This window comes from Sylvia atricapilla, chromosome 7 (genome assembly GCF_009819655.1).
Source record: "Sylvia atricapilla isolate bSylAtr1 chromosome 7, bSylAtr1.pri, whole genome shotgun sequence".
NCBI classification, from domain to species: Eukaryota; Metazoa; Chordata; class Aves; order Passeriformes; family Sylviidae; genus Sylvia; species Sylvia atricapilla.
The window spans coordinates 38,657,537-38,679,478 of NC_089146.1; the positions used below are offsets into that span (position 1 = coordinate 38,657,537).

Below are 21,942 nucleotides of genomic sequence, written 5' to 3' on the forward strand. Positions count from 1 at the left end.
AGCTTTTCCAACTACATGTCTAGTAATGGGGAACAGAGAAAGACATACACATTTTGGTTCATTACAGTAGAAAAAGAAAGAAATACAGATCCAATACATTGCTATTTCTTACCTTCTGAAAGACTAGTTGGTGAGATGAAGACTCAAAACTCATAAATGTAGTAAAAATTTTATTTGAAAAACTGGGTTTGAATACTTGATTCTTTAACAGAAATATCATGAAGTAGAACTACCAGGAACTTAAAGTTTTTCTGGGAGTTTCTACCCGTGAAGGTTGAACCAGCCACAGAGCAGAAGAGAAACACAACTTTTTCTTTCCATTTGTTACTGATACAATTAATTCCTTCAGCTGCGTAACATTTAAATTCAAAATTAAGTGGTTTAACTATTTCTGCTGAGTCTCTAGCCAGCGACTAATGGCCATTTTTAGTGTCCTGTTTGGTGTGAGCATAAGAGAGTGGAGAGGAAGATTGGTCATGGGACTGGATCGCCTGTTGCTGATCCAGTTTTCCATTGCTTCCCTTTCGTAGGAGTAGCCATCTGCAAAGAAACCATCAAGACAAGCTCATATTACAGGGGCCTGGGCACTGTGCAGTAAAGGGAAGTAAGGAAATGTATCCAAACAGGAAAACTGAAATCTAGAATCAGTACACTCTATGTGAAATCTTTACTCTGGGTCTCAACAGTTCTGTCTAGTTTCATGTATCTACTTCTGCCTGCAAAGCACCAAAATATATTATGCACAAGTTAAATAACACTTTGTTTTCAGTTTCAGTGATCCAAAATGTGAAGTACAAGCCCGTTCCCATCAGTTGCCTAACCCAGCTAAAGCCTGCTGCTCTGCTGAGCAGAGCCCTCAGCCCCTGGCCAGGTTCAGGACTTGGGCTCTTAGAGCTGGGAGCTGAACCAGCTGATCCTCGACCAACAGAACTGAGGCCCAGCTGTCAGTCACCCAGGAACATGTCTGTGCTTCTGTGCCCCTCCTCTAACACAGAGCTGTACTCTTGTCTCCTTACTCCTTATTGAATAAAGCCACCAGCACTCCAGCAGCTAGCAGCTTTTATAATTGGCCATTTTTAATTCTCAGAAGTCTGCTCTAATACCTCAGAATTGGATGAAGAACTGTTCACAGAGCAACAGAAAAAATCATACTGCTCTTCTGATGCTTGTATGCTCCTCCTTCCCTCTCCCCACAATAACAGACCTCAGAACTAGGAAACACTAGTTCTTCACAAAATGTTTTAACTACATAACATCTTATGCTGCTAGCATATCACAATTCCAAGTGCTTGCTGCATTTAAAGCAGTCTCATTCTGTACAAACTTTTAACTAAGTGCCCTATAGATGGTGTGCTAAGCATAGTAATGAGCCTGGGGGGTTTTTTTGTTTCGTTTGGGGTGGGGGGGAGTGGTTTCATTTGTTTGCTTTTTATCCCACTGAATGCACAATTCCAGTTTGCACTTACTGAGCCAACACTGTAATTAGGCTTGTAATTATATTTACAAAGGCACATAAAGGGAGTCAGTAAAAAAAAGGAAGTTGCTTGATACAGTATTTTCTCCATATGAGAGCTGTAATTCAGCAAATTAAACGTTAATCACAATTCTGGCTTGTTGCAACAACTATTTAGAATAGCTTATCTTTCTAGGCTGATGATAGGATAACTGTGGGAACACAAAAATGGGCCTATTTTTACTCTCAAGTAATTAATTTTAATCCATGTCGTGTAAAGACATACCTGTGGCAATGACAGGATCTTTCATAAGCTCTCTTGTTATAGGACATAGGAACTCATCAGGAACAGAAACCGAGATCATTGTCATCCTCAGTTCTTCAATTTTCTGGAGAACTTTACTGCGCAGGCCAAGAGACTCTGAAAAATTATTTGTGCAGGAAGTGGAAGGTAAGGCAAAGAAGTCAGGTGTTGAAGTAGCAGCTGTGCTCCAGGAGCCATAGCTCCGTCTGCCACCCCCCTAAACCAAAATCCTGCAGCCAGCCCTGGCTCCTGCCCCAGTCAGCTGCAGCACAGGCTCTTCTCCCCCTGGGGCAGTAATGAAAACACTCGGGAAAACCAGGGCAAGTGCAGCAGAGCCACGGCAGGGCAGTGGGCTGGTGGCCGGGCACCCGACTGCCCCAGTGCAGCCACACGTGGCACTGCTGGGCTGGCCCCTGGCCCGTGACACAGCAGTGCCACTGCTGGGCACAGTGACAGTGACAGAGCAGTGCCACTGGTGGGGCACAGTGACAGTGACAGTGACAGAGCAGTGCCACTGGTGGGCACAGTGACAGTGACAGAGCAGTGCCACTGGCAGGCACAGTGACAGTGACAGAGCAGTGCCACTGGCAGTGACAGTCACAGTGACAGAGCAGTGCCACTGCTGGGCACAGTGACAGTGACAGTGACAGAGCAGTGCCACTGGCAGGCACAGTGACAGTCACAGTGACAGAGCAGTGCCACTGGCAGTGACAGTGACAGTGACAGAGCAGTGCCACTGCTGGGCACAGTGACAGTGACAGAGCAGTGCCACTGGCAGGCACAGTGACAGTGACAGAGCAGTGCCACTGGTGGGCACAGTGACAGTGACAGAGCAGTGCCACTGGCGGGCACAGTGACAGTGACAGTGACAGAGCAGTGCCACTGGTGGGGCACAGTGACAGTGACAGTGCCACTGCTGGGCACAGTGACAGTGACAGAGCAGTGCCACTGGTGGGAACAGTGACAGTGACAGAGCAGTGCCACTGGCAGTGACATTCACAGTGACAGAGCAGTGCCACTGCTGGGCACAGTGACAGTGACAGAGCAGTGCCACTGGTGGGGCACAGTGACAGTGACAGTGCCACTGCTGGGCACAGTGACAGTGACAGAGCAGTGCCACTGCTGGGCACAGTGACAGAGCAGTGCCACTGCTGGGCACAGTGACAGTGACAGAGCAGTGCCACTGGTGGGGCACAGTGACAGTGACAGTGCCACTGCTGGGCACAGTGACAGTGACAGAGCAGTGCCACTGGCAGTGACAGTGACAGTGACAGAGCAGTGCCACTGCTGGGCACAGTGACAGAGCAGTGCCACTGCTGGGCACAGTGACAGTGACAGTGACAGAGCAGTGCCACTGCTGGGCACAGTGACAGAGCAGTGCCACTGCTGGGCACAGTGACAGAGCAGTGCCACTGGTGGGACAGTGACAGTGACAGTGACAGAGCAGTGCCACTGCTGGGCACAGTGACAGTGACAGAGCAGTGCCACTGGTGGGAACAGTGACAGTGACAGTGACAGAGCAGTGCCACTGGCAGGCACAGTGACAGTGACAGTGACAGAGCAGTGCCACTGGCAGTGACAATGACAGTGACAGAGCAGTGCCACTGGCAGTGACAGTGACAGTGACAGAGCAGTGCCACTGGCAGGCACAGTGAAAGTGACAGTGACAGAGCAGGGCCACTGGCAGCCACAGTGACAGTGACAGTGACAGAGCAGGGCCACTGGAGGGCACAGTGACAGTGACAGAGCAGTGCCACTGGCAGGCACAGTGACAGTGACAGTGACAGAGCAGTGCCACTGGCAGGCACAGTGACAGTGACAGAGCAGTGCCACTGGCAGCCACAGTGACAGTGACAGTGACAGAGCAGTGCCACTGGCAGGCACAGTGACAGTGACAGTGACAGAGCAGTGCCACTGGCAGTGACAGTGACAGTGACAGAGCAGGGCCACTGGCAGGCACAGCGACAGTGACAGTGACAGTGACAGAGCAGTGCCACTGGCAGTGACAGTGACAGTGACAGAGCAGTGCCAGTGGCAGGCACAGTGACAGTGACAGTGACAGAGCAGTGCCACTGGCAGTGACAGTGACAGTGACAGAGCAGTGCCAGTGGCAGGCACAGTGACAGTGACAGTGACAGAGCAGTGCCACTGGCAGTGACAGTGACAGTGACAGTGACAGAGCAGTGCCACTGGCAGGCACAGCTGTGCAGGGCCCTGACTGATTTCCCTTCACGCTGCCCTTCCACGCAGCAGCCCGTACCCACCTGTCCCACGGCACCTGCACAGCACTGCTGCCTAGGGCCTACAACCAGGCACAGCTGAAAGCTGCCTGAGCCTCTGGGTGTTAAAACAACACTGATGTCCTCCAAACTGCAAAGACTGTGAAAAACTTCTTACATCACATTCCCAGAGCAGAGAAAACAGGTTATCAAGGAGAGAAAGGACAAGCACTTGTATGGTGGTAGACTCCTAAAATTTAGTTAAATGGAATTTGTGTAACACAGAAAACGTTTGTTTTAGGCAGATGGTATTTTCCTACTTTGTAAATGATTGAGCTATGGCAGATAGCAATTTTTCAAGTCAGATATATGAGGCCATAATTTCTATTCCTTTGTTGTATTTCTTTCCCCACGGAGAACTCTCTTGGTAGCAGGTCATTGGTCACACTACATTCAGTTCTCACAGAACTTTCTAGTCAGGGTTCTTTGATTAGTCTCAGCTGGCAATTGCTACAACAAAGTTTTAGGCTACTTCAATGCCAAGGAGAATGTTTGCATAAACTGAGGAAGCCAAGTGTCTTTCATGGATGACAATTCCTGACAGATTCCCAGCATCTCTGTTATTTCCAGACTTAACAAAGCCAGTTGTTACACAGAGATAATATGATCCACTATAGACCAATTCCATAAATACAAAAAAAAGATGGGAGCAGTCTTCCTACAACGAACAATATCCAACTGTAGTTTTTAAAATGTTTCTTACTTCATTCAGCCTTTTGTTACACTTGACCTCACTTTGACAAACTTATTAGCACCTAGTTTACACCTAAATCTGGTCATCAAAATTAATAGAGAGTGTGTATTTTGAAAGTTGCAGTGCAGTTTACTATCCTTAAATTTCTTATTTCATAATGATCACTGTGGAATCATTACTACTATGGTGCTTTCTTGTGATTCCTTCTAAAATGTAATCACAGTTTTGCAATAATGCAACAGGACAATGTGTGGACCTGATGTATTAGAAAGTATCTGAGCTAGGCAAGCTTTGCTTGATCCTTACCAAAAGTCATCATCAAATGCACACTTAAAAATGTCACTGTTCAGTGCAAGGTGAACACCTGCAATTCTACACATGGCACTTCTGCAGACTGATGGGAACAGCTACAGACCACCCTATTTATTTACCAAAGTGAGAAACATGAATTATAGAGAAAAGCTGAAATTCCTTTTCCACAGCTTAACACAAGATCAAACAAGGAAAATAGCAACAAAATCAGGTAAGACCATTTAAGAACATCATTAGTAGAAGTGCATTGTATGTCTCCAGGTATGAGCAAACAAGCACACAAAAAAAGGAATTCTGTGGACAATGTAACATTAGAGGGTTTTTAACAGCCCTGGAAATGAAATTAAAAAGGCATTTCAGGGGGAAAAAACCATGTATAGAACTCCTAATGTGCATCATTACAATATTTCAAAGTCTCTAGAGATTAAAAACTATTTGGATTTCAATACTCTTACCAATTTTTAATTCATTAGCAAGACTTTCCTTAGTAAGATTCAGTAGTTCCTTGCCATCAATATTATTCATTTTGAAAAGTCCAACAAAGTCTGATAAATCCTGTGCACGGAGCCAGGCTGAAACATCATCCTCTGACCAGTCCTCAACAGCCACTTTTGATTCATTTTCTACAGTGTCTCCTTTGGAAATGAAAAAGAGGTAAAACACAAAACAAACAAAGAAAAAACAAATTAAAAACAAGCAACATTTCCCCCTACCCCCAAACAAAAAGACCTCACCACAACCCCTCAAAAAGCAACCAACAATGAAATTCTCAGTTCAAAAAACAATGCCATTAAATAGACCCTGTTTTTAAATGTTCTCAGTACTAAACATTCTTCATCTAATAAATGCTTAATCACCATTCTTTTGGGAGGGAGGGCACTAATTTGGGTTTACCCCTTACCTACCGATTTTCAAAGTTTAGAGGAATTTCATCTCTTAGATGCCTACACTTCTGTCAAATTTGAATTGAACAAACAACCAGGAAAGTGTCAGCAGACACTGGAATCATCTTGTACTTCTTTAGAAGGCACACCAAAATCCAAACTTACTGTTGTGCTTTGAACAAAGACAACAGGTACCTTTGTTCCACAAATTTTAGGTGCTGGTGTCATTTGTACCATTAATTACCTTATATTAATGGCACTAATGTAATTTGTACAATTAGTTTTTCACCTATAATGACTGGTAAGGTGCATTCCTAATTGACAATTACGCTTGCAATTAGTGTATTTTCAATTTCTCACTAATTATAGGTGTCCAAGAACACTCAGTGGCACTTTCAACACTCAGGCAGAAATAGTAATCTCTTAAATGCTGTCCAGAGAATGAGCAATTGCAAATACCAGAAAAACAGATAAAGCAAATTAATAAAATTAAGATACATCTAGTATATTTTTCTTCACAAAAAAGAGAATACCTCTTCTAAGCATATGCACACAAGCCTGATGTTACACGTTAAGTGCAGGTAAGAATGTGGGATTTTTGCATCTTCAGATGGTGTTTTAGTTTAAAGAACAGATTACAAGTATTACACACACTGACCTGCACAAGGTTGCTTAAGGTCAAGCTGCCATATGTGCACAGTTTTGTCCATTGAGCCTGTGGCAAGTAAGTGACTATGTGGTGCAAAAGCACAAGTTGTAACATATCTACAAATAAATAAAGAAAAAAAAGTCTGAAAATTCAGGAGAAAAAGATTTCTTCTATCTATGAAACAGAATAATCATGCTGATTTCTTACCTCGTATGCTGGGACAAAGTATGAAGGGTATTTCCAGTGCTCTGTAAAAGAGTTTTTAAAGATTTAGAAGAGTTTTAAGATTTAAAATCTTAAAGAATAAAAAAAATGTTTCTTCACTTGTATGCTTCCTTTTAAAACAGGGAATATTGCTTCTTGAAAGGTGACAGAAGCTCCCTTCAGAGAAGTTAGATTTCAAACTCAGTCCCTACAACCTTGGCAAAGCTGATCAGCAGCAGTCAGAAGTGCAACTTGAATTTCCTTCTTGAAGTCCCTATTTGATTCCCTGGAGCACTGTTCCCTGAACAATCAGCCAGCATGGAACATGCAGGGGGGAGCACAGTGCCACAAACACTGAATTAAATCCACAGTGGCTGGTTGGTTGTGTAGATAAAGACATTCCTTCTACAAATCTTGTGTTAGAAATGACCAAAAGGGTCACTGTGAGGGTCAACCTATAATTTTTCAATTGGACCAATAATTAACCACATCTATCTGGCCTATTCTCTATTTGATCACTAAATACTACTAAAAAACCAAATTCCTGAATTTTAGCAGTTTTAACTTATTACTGAAAGATTTTCCCTCCTATGAAAAACGGCATTTTTTCGACAGGTACAGACAGGTTGGAAAGGTGATGAGCACAGTTACTCTGCATCACTAATTGAGGAGTCAGCACTCCAGTATTTTGACCTGTCCAACGTGATCAAAGGGCCCTAATACAGGTTGAAATCTCTTTCCCTCCCACAAGGATTTACTCTCCCCACTTTTCCCCACCGAATCACAGGATGGTTGGGGACCTCTGGAGATCAGAGTCCAACATCCTGCAAAAGCAGCATCACCTGGAGCAGGTGTCCAAGCAGCTTTTGAGTATCCCCAAAGGAGAATTTCACAACTAGAAGTTATTGTCTCATTTCATAAAAACCTAATGCCACAAAAGCTGATGCACAATATTATGAAATACTTAGGCTGTGGCTTTCTTCATCCTTCAATTTTCTGAGGCTCCCAGAGTCTAGAGGATATCTTACATACCTGTCTAAACTTCAAACTACTAAAATAATTGGGCCAAAAACTGTACAGCTGTAATAATAGTGATTTGGTGAAAAACTTTAATGCTAATTTTAAAATTGTATCAATACAATAGGTATCTGCAGAGCAAACTGAAGAAGTTTAAAACCTGTTCATCCTTCATTTACAGCAACTTTATTATTTTTAATACTATAAAATACTAAAGGTATATATACCACTTACAGGTGAATCACATAGGATATAACAACGTTATTGTAAAATGCTTAAACAATATGTTTTAAAGACATTGTCCTTAAAATAAATTTTTTCCTGAATTCTTTATTATGCTTCTATTTTATGTGCACTTTACATATAACTAACTACAGAATTTCTGTGATCAGCACTCCTGATTTTATGTCAAAAGGTACAGTCCTCCTTGCTTTGGAAGCTAAGCTAAAGTCAGGGTAACAAAAAAGTCCTTCTGCTTCAATATGAATCCTGTAATACTTGTAAGGGTGGGATTAACTAACACCCGACTGCAGAGAAATCAACTGACAAATTCTCACAACATAAATAAAAAGTGAGAAAGACTGATCAACTCTCAGGAGATACTTTTCCTTAGACTCCTTCCCCTCCTACCTCCAACTGCACAGTAAGTATTTTGGCTTAGTATCGTTTGTATTCTTTAATATTTTTTCATTGATAAGACACTGCAGAAGCAGTGCTCATATTTAAAGACAACACCCCAACAAAGAGTCCTGTATTATTCTATACTTACAGTTTCATAGATTATGACACACTTGTCCACAGACCTTAAAATAAAACATATTGACATTAAAATGATGCAGAGAAGGAAAAGGAAACTGTTTCATTAACCTTTTCCACAACCTGATATTTCAAACTCAGTCACCTACAAGAGGATTGTAAAGACACTTCAACAGCTCTAGAGGTCACAGAACTATTCCTTAAGTATTGATAATAAATATCTAGACATCTTCAACTCTTTTGAACTTTCTGTTTTACAATATTGAGGCATGAGCCTGGACAGGCAGACATTTCAGCAAGGTGCAGCTTACCCCGAGACTATCATCTGTCCATCACACGAAAATGCACAGGCCAGAACTGGGGCAGAGTGTCCATGCAGTGTGCATTTATATTTTAACTCAACACCTAAAAATACAAAAAGTAAATCATTACATATGGCCATATTTGACAAGGTATAACACAAGCTGCTTTAAGAAGCTCAAAGCTCCACCAAAGACAACTCTGACATACTGTTTACAAAAAAGGGGATAAAAAGTTCACAGATCTCTTCCCCTTTTAATATCTCCAACTTATTCACTTTGTAGTTTTAGCATGTCTCAAAAGGCTCTAGATAATTAAATGCCTATCTAGACACACGATATTAACACATACATACTTTTCTATAAAAGAGATTACAAAAAAGTACACACTGAAGATATTTTTGGCAATTTACCTAGTCTCTACATTGCAGATTTTGCAGGAGCTAACATGCTTTTCTCCAGCTCTTATTCAAGGCCCAGGATGTACAGAAACATGTAAACGAACTTCTCCCTGGCCAGGCAGATTAAGAGGTTTTAACCTATCAACCTGCTGAAAGGCCACAGTAGAATCTTTTAAACCTTTACCTTCAATACTTGTAGATAAATAAATTGCTAAATAAAATCTACATAACACAGCATCACAAAGTGCTGAATGCCTTAGCTGTTCTCCAGCGAATAATTCAAACAAAACTTTCAACTTGTACGTAGTTTGGTTGTAGTATAAATTTGATTTTTGGTTTAAACTGTCACTAAAGACCTAAGACATTAGTATATTCAAAAAGCATTGCTATACAAACCTAAGAAATCTGCAAACAAAATAAGCCAGAGTTTGAGCTGATTATCTTGTCCACAAGAAGCCATCTGGAAGTATTCGAATCCATTTTCACTATCTGATAAAATTAAAATATATAAATGAGAGTCAGAAACATTGAAAGTAACAGCAGATCAGTAAACTACACGAGCATAAAAATCATTGCAGAAGTTCTAAACCAGTTTGGATGTAAGAAATAGATATTGTTATACTCTTTCCTGAATAAGTAGATAAAGACCAGAGAGGTGCTCATGTATTAAGTTTTCTTGATGGGAAATGCTTGTTTCCTCTGATTATACCGCTGGAGTCTTTTATCTAAATTATATGGTTATATCCATTTTTTCTAGAGCTCCATAATTCTCAAAATTAACCACATACACATGTACAAAATTTGAGAGTATCTGACAAGGAATTTTCATACTTTCACACACTGAACTTTCCATTTTTACAAACTGACATTTCATGACTGCAGTCCAGCCAAACACATCGTAAATACTGCATTCAGTATGAAATGCAACTATTATGCAGTAATAGTTTAATAGCTTTCCCCCCTTGGTTCAGTGGCTATCAACATTTCTGAATTCCCATGTTCCACGAGTGGACTGTCAGATGCATAAGAAAGTAGTTGGATGGTTGCAACCTGAGGGTAGTGGTCAATGGCTCAGAGTCCCAATGGACTAGTGGTGTCCCTCAGGGTTCTGTATCGGGACCCTGATTTAATTTATATTTAACATCTGTGCTATTTAATATCTTCATTACGACATTTAATAGAGAGCAAGAGCACTCGCAGCCAATTTGCAGATGCCATCAAGCTGAGCGGTGCAGGTGACACACCAGAAGGACAAGGACAAGGGAGGACCCCAGAGGGACCTGGAGAAGCTCGAGTGCTGGTGCAGCAGCTGGACTGGGGCAGCCCTGGGTAAGAATCCAGGCTAGGGGGAGCAGGTGGAGAGCACCCTGCCAAGGATGCTGCTGGGTGAGAGGCTGGGACCACTGCACCCCTTGCCAGGTTCTGGTCCAGCTTCACCTCAGCCTTCCTCACCCCCTCCCTACACAATCATCATTCATCTCTGTACTTGGCTCAGGTTACATCTTTGTTCCCACTGCCTGTCCATTTGTTTCTTGCCTTTTAGTCTGACCAGCAATTCCTGACTCAGCCATGCACACTAAAGGAAATGTGTTGACTTTCAACAATATATGGATTAAAAAAACCTAGAACTATCATAAATCAGCTAGAACAAATCCACAGTGTAGAAAATACCTGCTTTGTTGCCTGTTTTACTTTATCTTGGCAGAGGGCTTTAATTTTTAAACCAAGAGAATAATCTTAATATGAAATGGAGTGGTGGAAATTCCACCCTGCTCTGTTTCAGCTGCAACACATTTTTTTGCCCTCAGATGCAACTCTTAGTTCACAATGGAGGTTTTGTGTAGTATCTTCACCAAGAAAGATCCTACATCTTTCAGTGGACACTCATTTATCTGATTTGGTACTCTCAATCACTAGTTCTCTGTTCTGAAGTGTATGTTCACATCCTTCTTACTCAGCTTCCTCCTGTTTCTGTCCTGCTTTCTTCCCCACTGCTTCTCTCCTGTTTCCTTCCTGCTCTGCACCATGCCTTAGACAGGCTGGTACAGACAGCAGAACTTATTGCTGGGTTCGGCACTTGAAGATGCAAGTGGCTGCTCAGTTATGACTTTTGAGGCCTTTGAAAGGGCAGCTTGTGTATTCTGAATACAAAAGCCTGACTATGTTGATGAAGATCGCTTTGTCTCAGTAGTAGACCTGGAAAGAATAAAAGTATACACACAAGGTTGTGAAGTTGCTGCATTACTTCCTAAAGCTGACAATGAGGCTTCTTCCCAATTTCTAACCTCCATTAGAAGCAAATGACTATGTGCTCAAATGCTAAAACTGCTCTAAGATTTTTGAACATTCTTAGTGGAGATTCTGGGCTCATTACTCCCCCAAATTCCTCTAAATGAGAGAGTGAGGTGCAGGAAAATAGCCCATCTGCTCATATTCCACAGTCCAAGCATTCAGCTTAAGCTCTCTGCAATGTTTCAATCCAGTCCTGCTCCTTGGGAACCGAAGTATGAAAGAGTCAAGTGGGAATGGTAATCAAGCACTGCATCTTCTAAAACCCTTGTCCTCCACAGGGTAATTAGCTACTCTAAGTTATCACCTCGTTTGTTGAACTAGTACATTCCTTGCCATCAACCCGACCATGGCCTTTACTTAAGAATATTCAGAATAGTCTAAAACACCATCTCTTCACAAGGTCTTTTGTATTTATTTTGAGCATCAATGGCAAAAAGAATATGAAAACAAGAGCTAGGGAGAAATAAGAGTATCTCTTTTTTAAAATGTTCCTCCCCTGATGAGTTGAATAACTAACCAGATACTGGATGTGAAGAAATATCACAGCAGGTAACGCCAAGATCATGTGCTTTTTCATTATATAGGCATTTCATTTTATCATCCCAAATGGTTAAATCACCACTTGATGATCCAGTGACAAAGAAATTTCCATTGGGAGAAAATGCACAAGCCATCAAAGAACCATCTTTAACTTTCCCAGATCTGAAAAGCAAGAGTACACAGGATTTGAATTTACAGCAGGTAAAGTTCTACAAAGTGACCTCTCAAATGCAATCTGATGCAATAAGCCAAACTCTTCTAAGGTTTGCACTTTGGAGCTAACCGAGGAAAGAGGAACTCAAACCAACTATGACAAAAGGGCAAAATGAGCTCTGCAGCAGGGACCAGACCTGCTCTTTGACAGCAGGAGGAAAAATATGAGATGGAAGCCCAAGGCAATAATTTTAACTCAGTGATAAAATAATTTTCAAACTAAAGACAATTTGCATGGATTTAACACTTAAAAGGCACAATGCACTGTTAAAATTCTATGGCAGGATACATTTTACAAGTCAAACATAAATACACAACTATCATTAACACAGATTTCCATGTACACAAACAAGGGAAAAAAAGACTGAGAATTCTTCTGGTTTAAGAGACAAAAGAGAACACCCACTCACCCATATGATAAGCTGTAGCTGAGTAGAATACTTTGTGATTTATGATGTGGGATTAATTTTTAAGAACTTGTGCACAAGAGAAAGCAATGTGGAAAAGAAATTCTGTATTTTAACTAAGTCAGCCAAAGCACTTTGTAAAACTGATCTTCAGAGAAAATTTCTAGCAGATATGGAAGCGCGGTCAAGCCTCAGGAAGGAAGTGGGGTCAACCTGATATCCTTTACATTATCTGATAACCTAAAGTTAATAGAAAGAGTGTCACTCCTTTTAATGGACAGCAGATCCAGCCAAGCTGAGTCCTTAAGTGTAGGGAGAAAATCACAGCCATGAGAAACAGTCACATGGCAAGAAATGTCAGTCCTATTTACTCAGTCATCATGCTTTGTAGAAAAGCTGCTAATTCTCTTTTACTGGCAGAAATGCTGTTTACTGCCAGAGGTGTCAAACTTAATGTCACAGAAGACAAGTCAATAAATTTTCCTGGGTCACACTTATCAGACCCATGACCTTCTAAAAAGCATTCTCTCCCTTCATTCTTTTATTAAGAATGCTATCAAATCCACTAGAGTGCTTCCCATTTTCATATGTACAGTCCTTTTTCTTTAGTGCAGCTTTTACAACTTTCCTTCTTTCGCACAAAATGCTGCAGATTCTGCTCTGAAAACAGCAGTAAAATATACAGCATTGTGCATGCATTTAAAACTTGCAGGCCAAATACCAGTTTTCTAACTTGACTACTGAACAGGAAATAGGAACCACTTAGAAATACACATAAGTCAACTCGCTTTCATGTTCACATCCACCACAGAAGTTATTTAAATAGCCATCTTACTTTAAATTTTGAAGTCAATTACAACAGCTGAGTAGATAAGGAGTAAATATCATGTAATTTTATTATAATTACCATCCCTATATTTAGTCAAGTGAAAAAACTGTGGTAAAATGGTTTCTCATTTTCAGAATCAACATAATCAACTGTTTCAAAAGAAACAGAGGACCAAAGATTGACTGTGACTTCTCTGACATAATTCTTCTTTCTCTGACATAATTTTTAAGTACCTTGATGATTTCTATGTGATACTGATTTCAACTTTTAAGAACAAGACATGCATTTCTCTATCTGCAATTACAAATGACAATAAAAAAATTAATCTGCTGAAAATACATACACACACACATCTCAAAATAGATATAAAGTTAAGTTGTCTACTGTTGGCCTGTTAACACTGTGAAATGAACTTTTAATAGTTGAAGAGGACAGGATGAGAATGTTAGAAGTTTTTTCTTATTTCTCTGCAATAAAAGTACCAAAGCAGAATAATTTTTGCTTGTAATAACAATATAGTTTTTACATAGTCATTATACATCCACCATTCAACTAGAATAAAATTAGGATGTAGGTCTAAAACATGCACCAGTGCATGTATTAAGAGCATACAACTGTAAGAAACATTGTTTTCATATTTCTGTGTTTTTCTCTTCAGCAACAAGCATTCTGAATAAAAAAATATAATCTCTTCACTAGTAATGTCTCAAAACAGATAAACCCTCAGATTTCAGAATACTGATGACTGATTTTCCCAATTTTTCTTAAAGATAAAACTAGGAAAAAATAGGTTATCAGTACCTCTTTCCTATCTGAAAACAAAACCACCATTTCAGTGTTTCTTCAGTGTCTTAGAAAAATCATGGTGGCAAAAATCTGTAATAATTCTGTTTATGGACAGATTTCCAGATTTCCATAACTTCAAGTAACTGTACTCAATCATTTGGAAAAACTGTACAGGTCCCACATAAATCAGTGCTGTGGAAGGCAGAGGCCACAAAAGGAGGGATTTGCTAGACAGGGGACCACCAACACCAATTGTTATTCCGTGTTTCAGAAACACATGCTCCCTCAATCCTGAGAGAAACATCAGTTCCCTCAAATGTTTAACTACTTTTCTAACTTTAGAGAGTAATTTAGTTGTGTAACAGGGCCCTAAACCTAAATAATAATGTCTTGCCCAAGCACAGATTATAACAGCTGGCCTGAAGAACTCACTGAAAGACACAGATGTGGAGGAGGACTCTGAAGACAGCTCTAAGGCTCATGTCTTTAACTGTGCAACAGCAATAATTATGCTCATCTGCTTTGTTTGCAAATGATTCCCGGAAACCTAAGTGAAACGTTGACTGTCATGCTTAACTTACTTAGCACCAATACTTCTTTTTGTCACTTTATGTCTTAAAATGTACAGTTTCAGGAGAGGTCCATAGTTTCCAAACTCCGATTGCTGGACTACCAGCAACCTTCCAAGACCTTCCTGAACTCTAAACTCCTGGTAATCAACATTTAATTTATACTACTATGTGTAATGCAATACGAAGCACAGAGTACAGTCAGGTTCCACTAACTGTGTATTATGTATCACAGTTTGTTGGCCCACTGTTTAGAAACCAGACGAATACAGCCTGCAATGCAATCCCGGCCTCATGTTAAATCAATTAAACAAACTTTTAAAAAAAATCAGGATTTAGGTGCAAGATAACTCTGTAAAAATTAGACCTTCCTGAGTTCACATCGTTTAACTTAAAAAACCAGAAAGCTACTCAGCACTTTTCCCTGTCCTATCGATAAATCTTTTAGTCATGTAAATTCTATCTCCATTTCTCTGTGATACCGCTCAGCGGTGTAAGCGTGTCCTGTAAAAGTACAGCACACCCTTTACCTACACTTGCTCCCAAAGGCACACGCTTTACCTACATTACCTACACCCGCTCCCAAAGGCACACCCTTCACCTACACCGGCTCCCAAAGGCACACCCTTTACCTACACCTGCTCCCAAAGGCACACCCTTTACCTACACCTGCTCCCAAAGGCACACCCTTCACCTACACCTGCTCCCAAAGGCACACCCTTTACCTACACTGGCTCCCAAAGGCACACCCTTTACCTACACCTGCTCCCAAAGGCATACCCTTTACCTACACTGGCTCCCAAAGGCACACCCTTTACCTACACCCGCTCCCAAAGGCACACCCTTTACCTACACCTGCTCCCAAAGGCACACCCTTTACCTACACCTGCTCCCAAAGGCACACCCTTTACCTACACCTGCTCCCAAAGGCACACCCTTCACCTACACCTGCTCCCAAAGGCACACCCTTTACCTACACTGGCTCCCAAAGGCACACCCTTTACCTACACCTGCTCCCAAAGGCATACCCTTTACCTACACTGGCTCCCAAAGGCACACCCTTTACCTACACCCGCTCCCAAAGGCACACCCTTTACCTACACCTGCTCCCAAAGGCACACCCTTTACCTACACCGGCTCCCAAAGGCACACCCTTTACCTACACCGGCTCCCAAAGGCACACCCTTTACCTACACCTGCTCCCAAAGGCACACCCTTTACCTACACCGGCTCCCAAAGGCACACCCTTTACCTACACCTGCTCCCAAAGGCACACCCTTTACCTACACCTGCTCCCAAAGGCACACCCTTTACCTACACCGGCTCCCAAAGGCACACCCTTTACCTACACCCGCTCCCAAAGGCACACCCTTTACCTACACCGGCTCCCAAAGGCACACCCTTTACCTACACCGGCTCCCAAAGGCACACCCTTTACCTACACCTGCTCCCAAAGGCACACCCTTTACCTACACCCGCTCCCAAGGCACACCCTTCACCTACATTACCTACACTCGCTCCCAAAGGCACACCCTTTACCTACATTACCTACACCGGCTCCCAAAGGCACACCCTTCCCCTACCCCCGCTCCAAAGGCACACCCTTCACCTACATTACCTACACTCGCTCCCAAAGGCACACCCTTTACCTACACCCACTCCCAAAGGCACACCCTTCCCTACCCCCGCTCCCAAGGCACACCCTTTACCTACATTACCTACCCCGGCTCCCAAAGGCACACCCCTTACCTACATTACCTACCCCGGCTCCCAAAGGCACACCCTTTACCTACATTACCTACACTCACTCCCAAAGGCACACCCTTCCCCACCCCCGCTCCCAAGGCACACCCTTCCCCTACCCCCGCTCCCAAAGGCACACCCTTTACCTACATTACCTACCCCCGCTCCCAAGGCACACCCTTCCCTACCCCCGCTCCAAAGGCACACCCTTCACCTACATTACCTACACTCGCTCCCGAAGGCACACCCTTTACCTACACCCACTCCCAAAGGCACACCCTTTACCTACACTGGCTCCCAAAGGCACACCCTTCCCCACCCCCGCTCCCAAGGCACACCCTTCTCTACCCCCGCTCCCAAGGCACGCCCTTCCCCACCCCCGCTCCCAAGGCCGCCCGCCCGAAGGCAGCGCCACTCACCGGCAGGCTCTCCAGGGCCGCACGCCCCAGAGCACCAGGCTGCCGTCGGCGGCCCCGGCCAGCAGGCGGGCGGGCTCGGGGGAGAAGCGGCACACGCGGACGGGGCTGCCGCCGGGCTGCTGCAGCACGGCCAGGCGCCGGCCGTCGCGGCTGTCCCACAGCGCCGCGCTGCCGTCCGTGGAGCAGGAGGCCAGCAGGCGCCCCGAGGCCGAGAAGCAGCAGCAGTGCACGGCGTACGCGTGGCCCAGCAGCGGCGAGTACGGCAGCTCCGAGAAGTCGGCCAGGGAGTAAACGCGGATTGTTTTGTCCGAGGAACAAGTAGCCAAGCGCGACGACGAGAAGGCGCAGCAGTTGACGTCGTCGCTGTGATCTGCTAAAGTGTGAATTAATGCCGCCATTTTGGGAAAATAAAAATCTGAAAAAAAGTTTCACAGTTGGGACTTAATTTTTCTGTTTCATAAATGACGCATACTACCTCAGCAAGACAAACTCTGACAGAAAAAAAAAAAAAAAAAAAAAAAAAAAAAAAAAAAAAAAAAAAAAAAAAAAAAAAAAAAAAGAAAAGCTCATTTGCAAAGGCAGGTTTTTCACCTAGCATTGTGAAGCACAGGTCATAATACCACAGACTAGTCTGGGTTCAAAGGGACCTTAAAGCTCATCCAGTTTCACCCCCTGCCATGGGCAGGGACACCTTCCCCTACCCCGGACTGCTCCAAGCCCCATCCAGCCTGGCCTAGAATGCTTCCAGGGACAGGGCAGCCACAGCTTCTCGGGGCACCCTGTGCAGGTCCTCATCACCCTCACAACCAGGAATTTCTTCCTGCTCTCTAATCTAAACCTACTCTCAGTTTAAATCCATCCTCCTTTCTAATATTGCGTGCCCTTGTGAAAAGACCCTCTCCAGCCTTTTTGTAGTTTGGTGGTTAGAACACTTTCCAGTGAAGAGCAAGGCAAAAAAGTCATTGAGTACCTCAGCCTTCCCCACATCTCGAGTAACCAGGTCTCCTTGTCTCCTTCCAGAGATGGCCCACCCTTTTCCTAACCTTTCTTTTATCACCAACACACCTATAGAAGCTTTTCTTGTTGCCCCTGACATCCCTGGCTGGATTTAATTCCATCAGGACTTTAGCTTTCCCAACCTAATCCCTGGCTGCTCAAACCATCTCTCGATTCCTCCCAGGCTAGCTGTGCTTGCTTTGCAACCTCTTCTTTTTCGTTTGAATTTGTCCAAGAGCTCCCTTCTGCTTACTTTCACAGATAGGGACAGTAGTGATGGAAAACATCAGTGCAGTACCACATACTTATGTTGCCAATCCAAGGTTTGACCAGACTGACTAAAACATTTAAGTCAAAACATGAATAACAATTGGGTGATCAGAATTGGAACCTCTCCTGAAATTGCTGCTACACACAGAACAACAAAAGACAATGTGAACTGCACACGCATTTTCCCAGGACTTAAAACTGCTGGAACCAGTTTAAATTGTATCAGACAACTGATTTACACTGCTGAGGTCCAGGAAATCCCCCGAAGAGGTACATTCCAACCAGTTACTCCCCATGCTGCAGATCACAGACAAGTTTCCTGAGAATAAGGAAGCACAGAGCCAAAATGAAGTGCCTACAGCTGTTATAAGCTGTTTATAATAAAAGAACCTAGTAATACTATTTGAGTATTATAATACTAAGTCTGTTGTCTTAGATAAGTGATTCATTCTGAATAATAATTTCAGTGCTGAGGCATCTGCAAACTCATGCATTTGCAGACCACGCACACTCACACTTTTTTTTTGACACAGAAACATATACGCACACGTTTGTGTGCACGTGGACATGCAAGTATGTATAAATGCACGCACACACACAGAGGTATGTATGTGTACACACAGACACAAAGATGCATGTGTAAGGGCAAAATACTTGTTCTCTTCAGTGTATGGCACACCGATTTAGGTAAAGACCAGACCACTGAATACTACCTATTTTAGCTTCAGGATGCCGTTTTACTACTATTCTCTTTAAAACCCTTAAACAGAAGAAGTAGTATCAATAACACAGCTGCAGAAAGAAAATAAACATACTTTCTTCAACTAGGAGAAACCGAAGAGTCAAAGCTTGACATCTGGAAAGATGAGCTGAAAAAGGCACCTCGGTCTCACTGTCAGATTTTCAGGAGCTCACTGCAGGAAAGCAAACCTAAAAAGAGGAGGTTTCAGTATCAATAAATCGACTGAGGGAGCGAGGAGCAACAGGAGCATTCGTCACCAGAGAGATGTTCAACACCATCATCTCCTCTGGCAATTACGTATTTTTTATAATACAGAAACCAGCACCTATCCACAGAAAGAGCCAACAGCAATTGTTGACACGGCTGGCAGCCCCTTCCCTTTTGCTCTTTCCCTCAGCCTAGCCGCACCCCACCCATCGCGCCGGCGGCGCGGCCGGGACCGAGTCACCCCGGCCTCCGGTGGCAGGTGTTGGGTAAAGCACATCCCGCCCCGGCTGCGCGGGGGCCCCGGTGGCCAGCCCCGGTGGCCAGTCCCGGTGACCAGCCCCGGTGACCAGCCCCGGTGGCCGGCCCCGGCCGTGAGGAGACCCCTCCGCACCTCCCGAGCCCCGAGCGCGGCGCCTCCCGCCCGGCCGCCGCCCGGCCCCGAACTGCGCAGGCGCGGCGCTCCCCGCCCTCCCGCCATGGTGCGGCCCGGGCCGACCCACCGTGCGCCGGCCGCGGGGGGAGCCGGCGGCGCGCGGCCTGGGCTCGGGCGGCGCGGCCGACAGCCCTCAGCGCCCTCAGCGCCCTCAGCGCCCTCAGCGCCCTCAGCGCCCTCAGCGCCCTCAGCGCCCTCAGCGCCCTCAGCGCCCTCAGCGCCCTCAGCTCCGGCCCGGGGCAGCGCCGGTACTACGGCTGCCTCGGCACGAACTCCGAGCGGGGCCCGACGGTCCCGGCCGCTGCCGCGCCCTCAGCGCCGCGCTCTGCCGCCCCAGCCGTGTCCCAGCGGGCGGCGCCGAGACCCGCGCGGCGACCGCCTCAGCCCGGCCTCACCCGGCCTCCGCCCGCCGCGGGCCTCGGGCACAGCCCAGGGGAGCTCCCACACACGGCTCCCTCAGGCTCAGCAGCCCTCAGGTAACCTACGCCATCGCCCTCTCCGCCTCCACATACACGCTCAGCAACTCATGTAAATGGTTTAGCCGGCACCTACACCGGCACCTACCTGTTCTGAGAAAGACAAAGTCACTTTCTCGGGGTCACTGTGCCCAGGAAGCATTCCCCAAATGATCGGCCTTCCGTGTTTAGCTTGTACCGTCTCATGCTCCGTTTTATAGCACGGTATTTGCGCACTCTGTGATCCACAGCTGAAGCCTGGCCTTTGATTGCTCTGAATCCTAGGCGACAGCCGTTATTAACGAGAAGGCTTTAGACCTTTTAAAGCTACGTATTTTGATCTTCAGCTGCTTTTTTATCATTCCATTTTTTTTCAAAGACATGACAGACAAAAGATAACTCACACTCAACCAAAACACTCTTCACTGAGCGCCATTACAGTACTTATAAAATAGTAAATTGAAAGTTTTGGAATAAATTTTCTAAACTAAAACTGGCACAACACTTTTTTCAGAAAGGATGAGAGCACACTGGAAAACTTTTCCTCTTAGGAAAACATACAAACATCAACAGGAGAGAGAATCAGTGAAGAGGAAACGTTACATTTTTTAGTGGTTAAATCGCTGCTCTTTTCTATGGAGATATGAAGGTATATGCATGACTCAAGCTTGCCATTCAAATATGATATTTCCTGTAAATTTAATTTTACTGCAAGAGTAACAAAGACACTGGCTGTTAGCAAGGAAAGCAATACACTGACCAAGTTAGAGAGAGATGATGCCTGTCTTACTGTCATCACTAATTGCAGCTGCTGCCACCTTCCCGGCTGTTCAGCTGAATTGGGATACAAGTTGAAAAAAAAATGCAACTTGTATTATAGATCTTGTATGTCCTGTAGCAGGTAATCTGTCTGACATTTCAGAAAACTAGCAGTTCTAGTATTGCAGACAAAGCAATAACCTGTACAGAATCTGGGGGGAAAAAAAAAAATCACTGAAGAACTAGATTTTCAATTATCTAAGCATATTTATAACACCTCCTTACAAGCTTACCATCATAAATTCAAAATAGTGATTAATCTTCACATCTCTGGTACGTGCCAGCAAACCTCTTTACTGAAAGTCTTCACAAGGGTCGTGGAAAGGAAAGGCGTGGAGCAGTCGGTGTGGGAGCTCACGTTGGCATGCAAGACTGACACTCAAATGTGATCTTTTTTATTGGGGGTAATAACAGATTATTCTAACAGGACTTTGGAATAAAGGAAAATATTGCTGAACAGGATATTCTGGGGAGAGCAATGGAAACTTTCATAAAAAAACAGGCACTAAGACTCAAACATGGCAAACCTAGTTTAAAAGCATAAACCAACACCCTTCCCAACATTATTCTGTGAGAGAATTACAGGTACTGTGGTTCCACAATATCTGCTTCTAATTCCTGTATTTCCTTCAGGAGCAAGAGTTATGATTAATGCCCTTCTAGGCCAAAGAAGAGACAAAACCTCACATGGCCAGTGGTGTTCAGAAACATGACCCAACATGAGCATATTCGTGTCCGTAAGGACAATGATCAGCCTTCACACCCACGTTATTTACAGGCAGGGAACTGCTCTCTGGCTGCTTGGCAATTGCTTCCTCGTGAGCTACCATTAAAAGCCCAGGAGAATTAGATGCATCACGAAGAGAACTGAATGTTAAAGGCAAGACTCCCAAGATATTATCTACAAAATACCCCAAACCAAAAAGCCTGTATACATAGGACCTGAAGTATTAAAATTGCCAAGAAAATC

The 21,942-nt window shown here is 44.0% G+C and overlaps 1 protein-coding gene across 1 annotated transcript; it reads right to left on the minus strand.

Moving 5' to 3' along the window:
* Window positions 1–157: 157 nt before the first annotated feature.
* On the minus strand, window positions 158–19,688 carry WDSUB1 (WD repeat, sterile alpha motif and U-box domain containing 1). Its single transcript, XM_066323232.1, has 12 exons — window positions 19,657–19,688; window positions 19,132–19,246; window positions 17,051–17,465; window positions 12,062–12,246; window positions 9,649–9,741; window positions 8,864–8,957; window positions 8,566–8,599; window positions 6,783–6,823; window positions 6,585–6,691; window positions 5,498–5,677; window positions 1,740–1,874; window positions 158–540 (listed from the first exon to the last, which is right to left on the minus strand). The coding sequence occupies exons 3-12, from the start codon at window positions 17,446–17,448 to the stop codon at window positions 386–388; spliced, it is 1,422 nt and encodes a 473-aa protein (XP_066179329.1). The 5' UTR covers window positions 17,449–17,465; window positions 19,132–19,246; window positions 19,657–19,688; the 3' UTR covers window positions 158–385.
* Between the last annotated feature and the right edge of the window lie 2,254 nt (window positions 19,689–21,942).

Coding starts and splice junctions, on each gene's coding strand:
- WDSUB1 (XM_066323232.1), bottom strand. CDS start 17,448: ATGGCGGCATTAATTCACACTTTAGCAGATCACAGCGACGACGTCAAC. Junction 9,742..12,061: donor TTCTTCACATCCAGTATCTG/GTTAGTTATTCA, acceptor TAATTTTATCAG/ATAGTGAAAATGGATTCGAA. Junction 6,824..8,565: donor GTGTCATAATCTATGAAACT/GTAAGTATAGAA, acceptor ACTCTTTTACAG/AGCACTGGAAATACCCTTCA.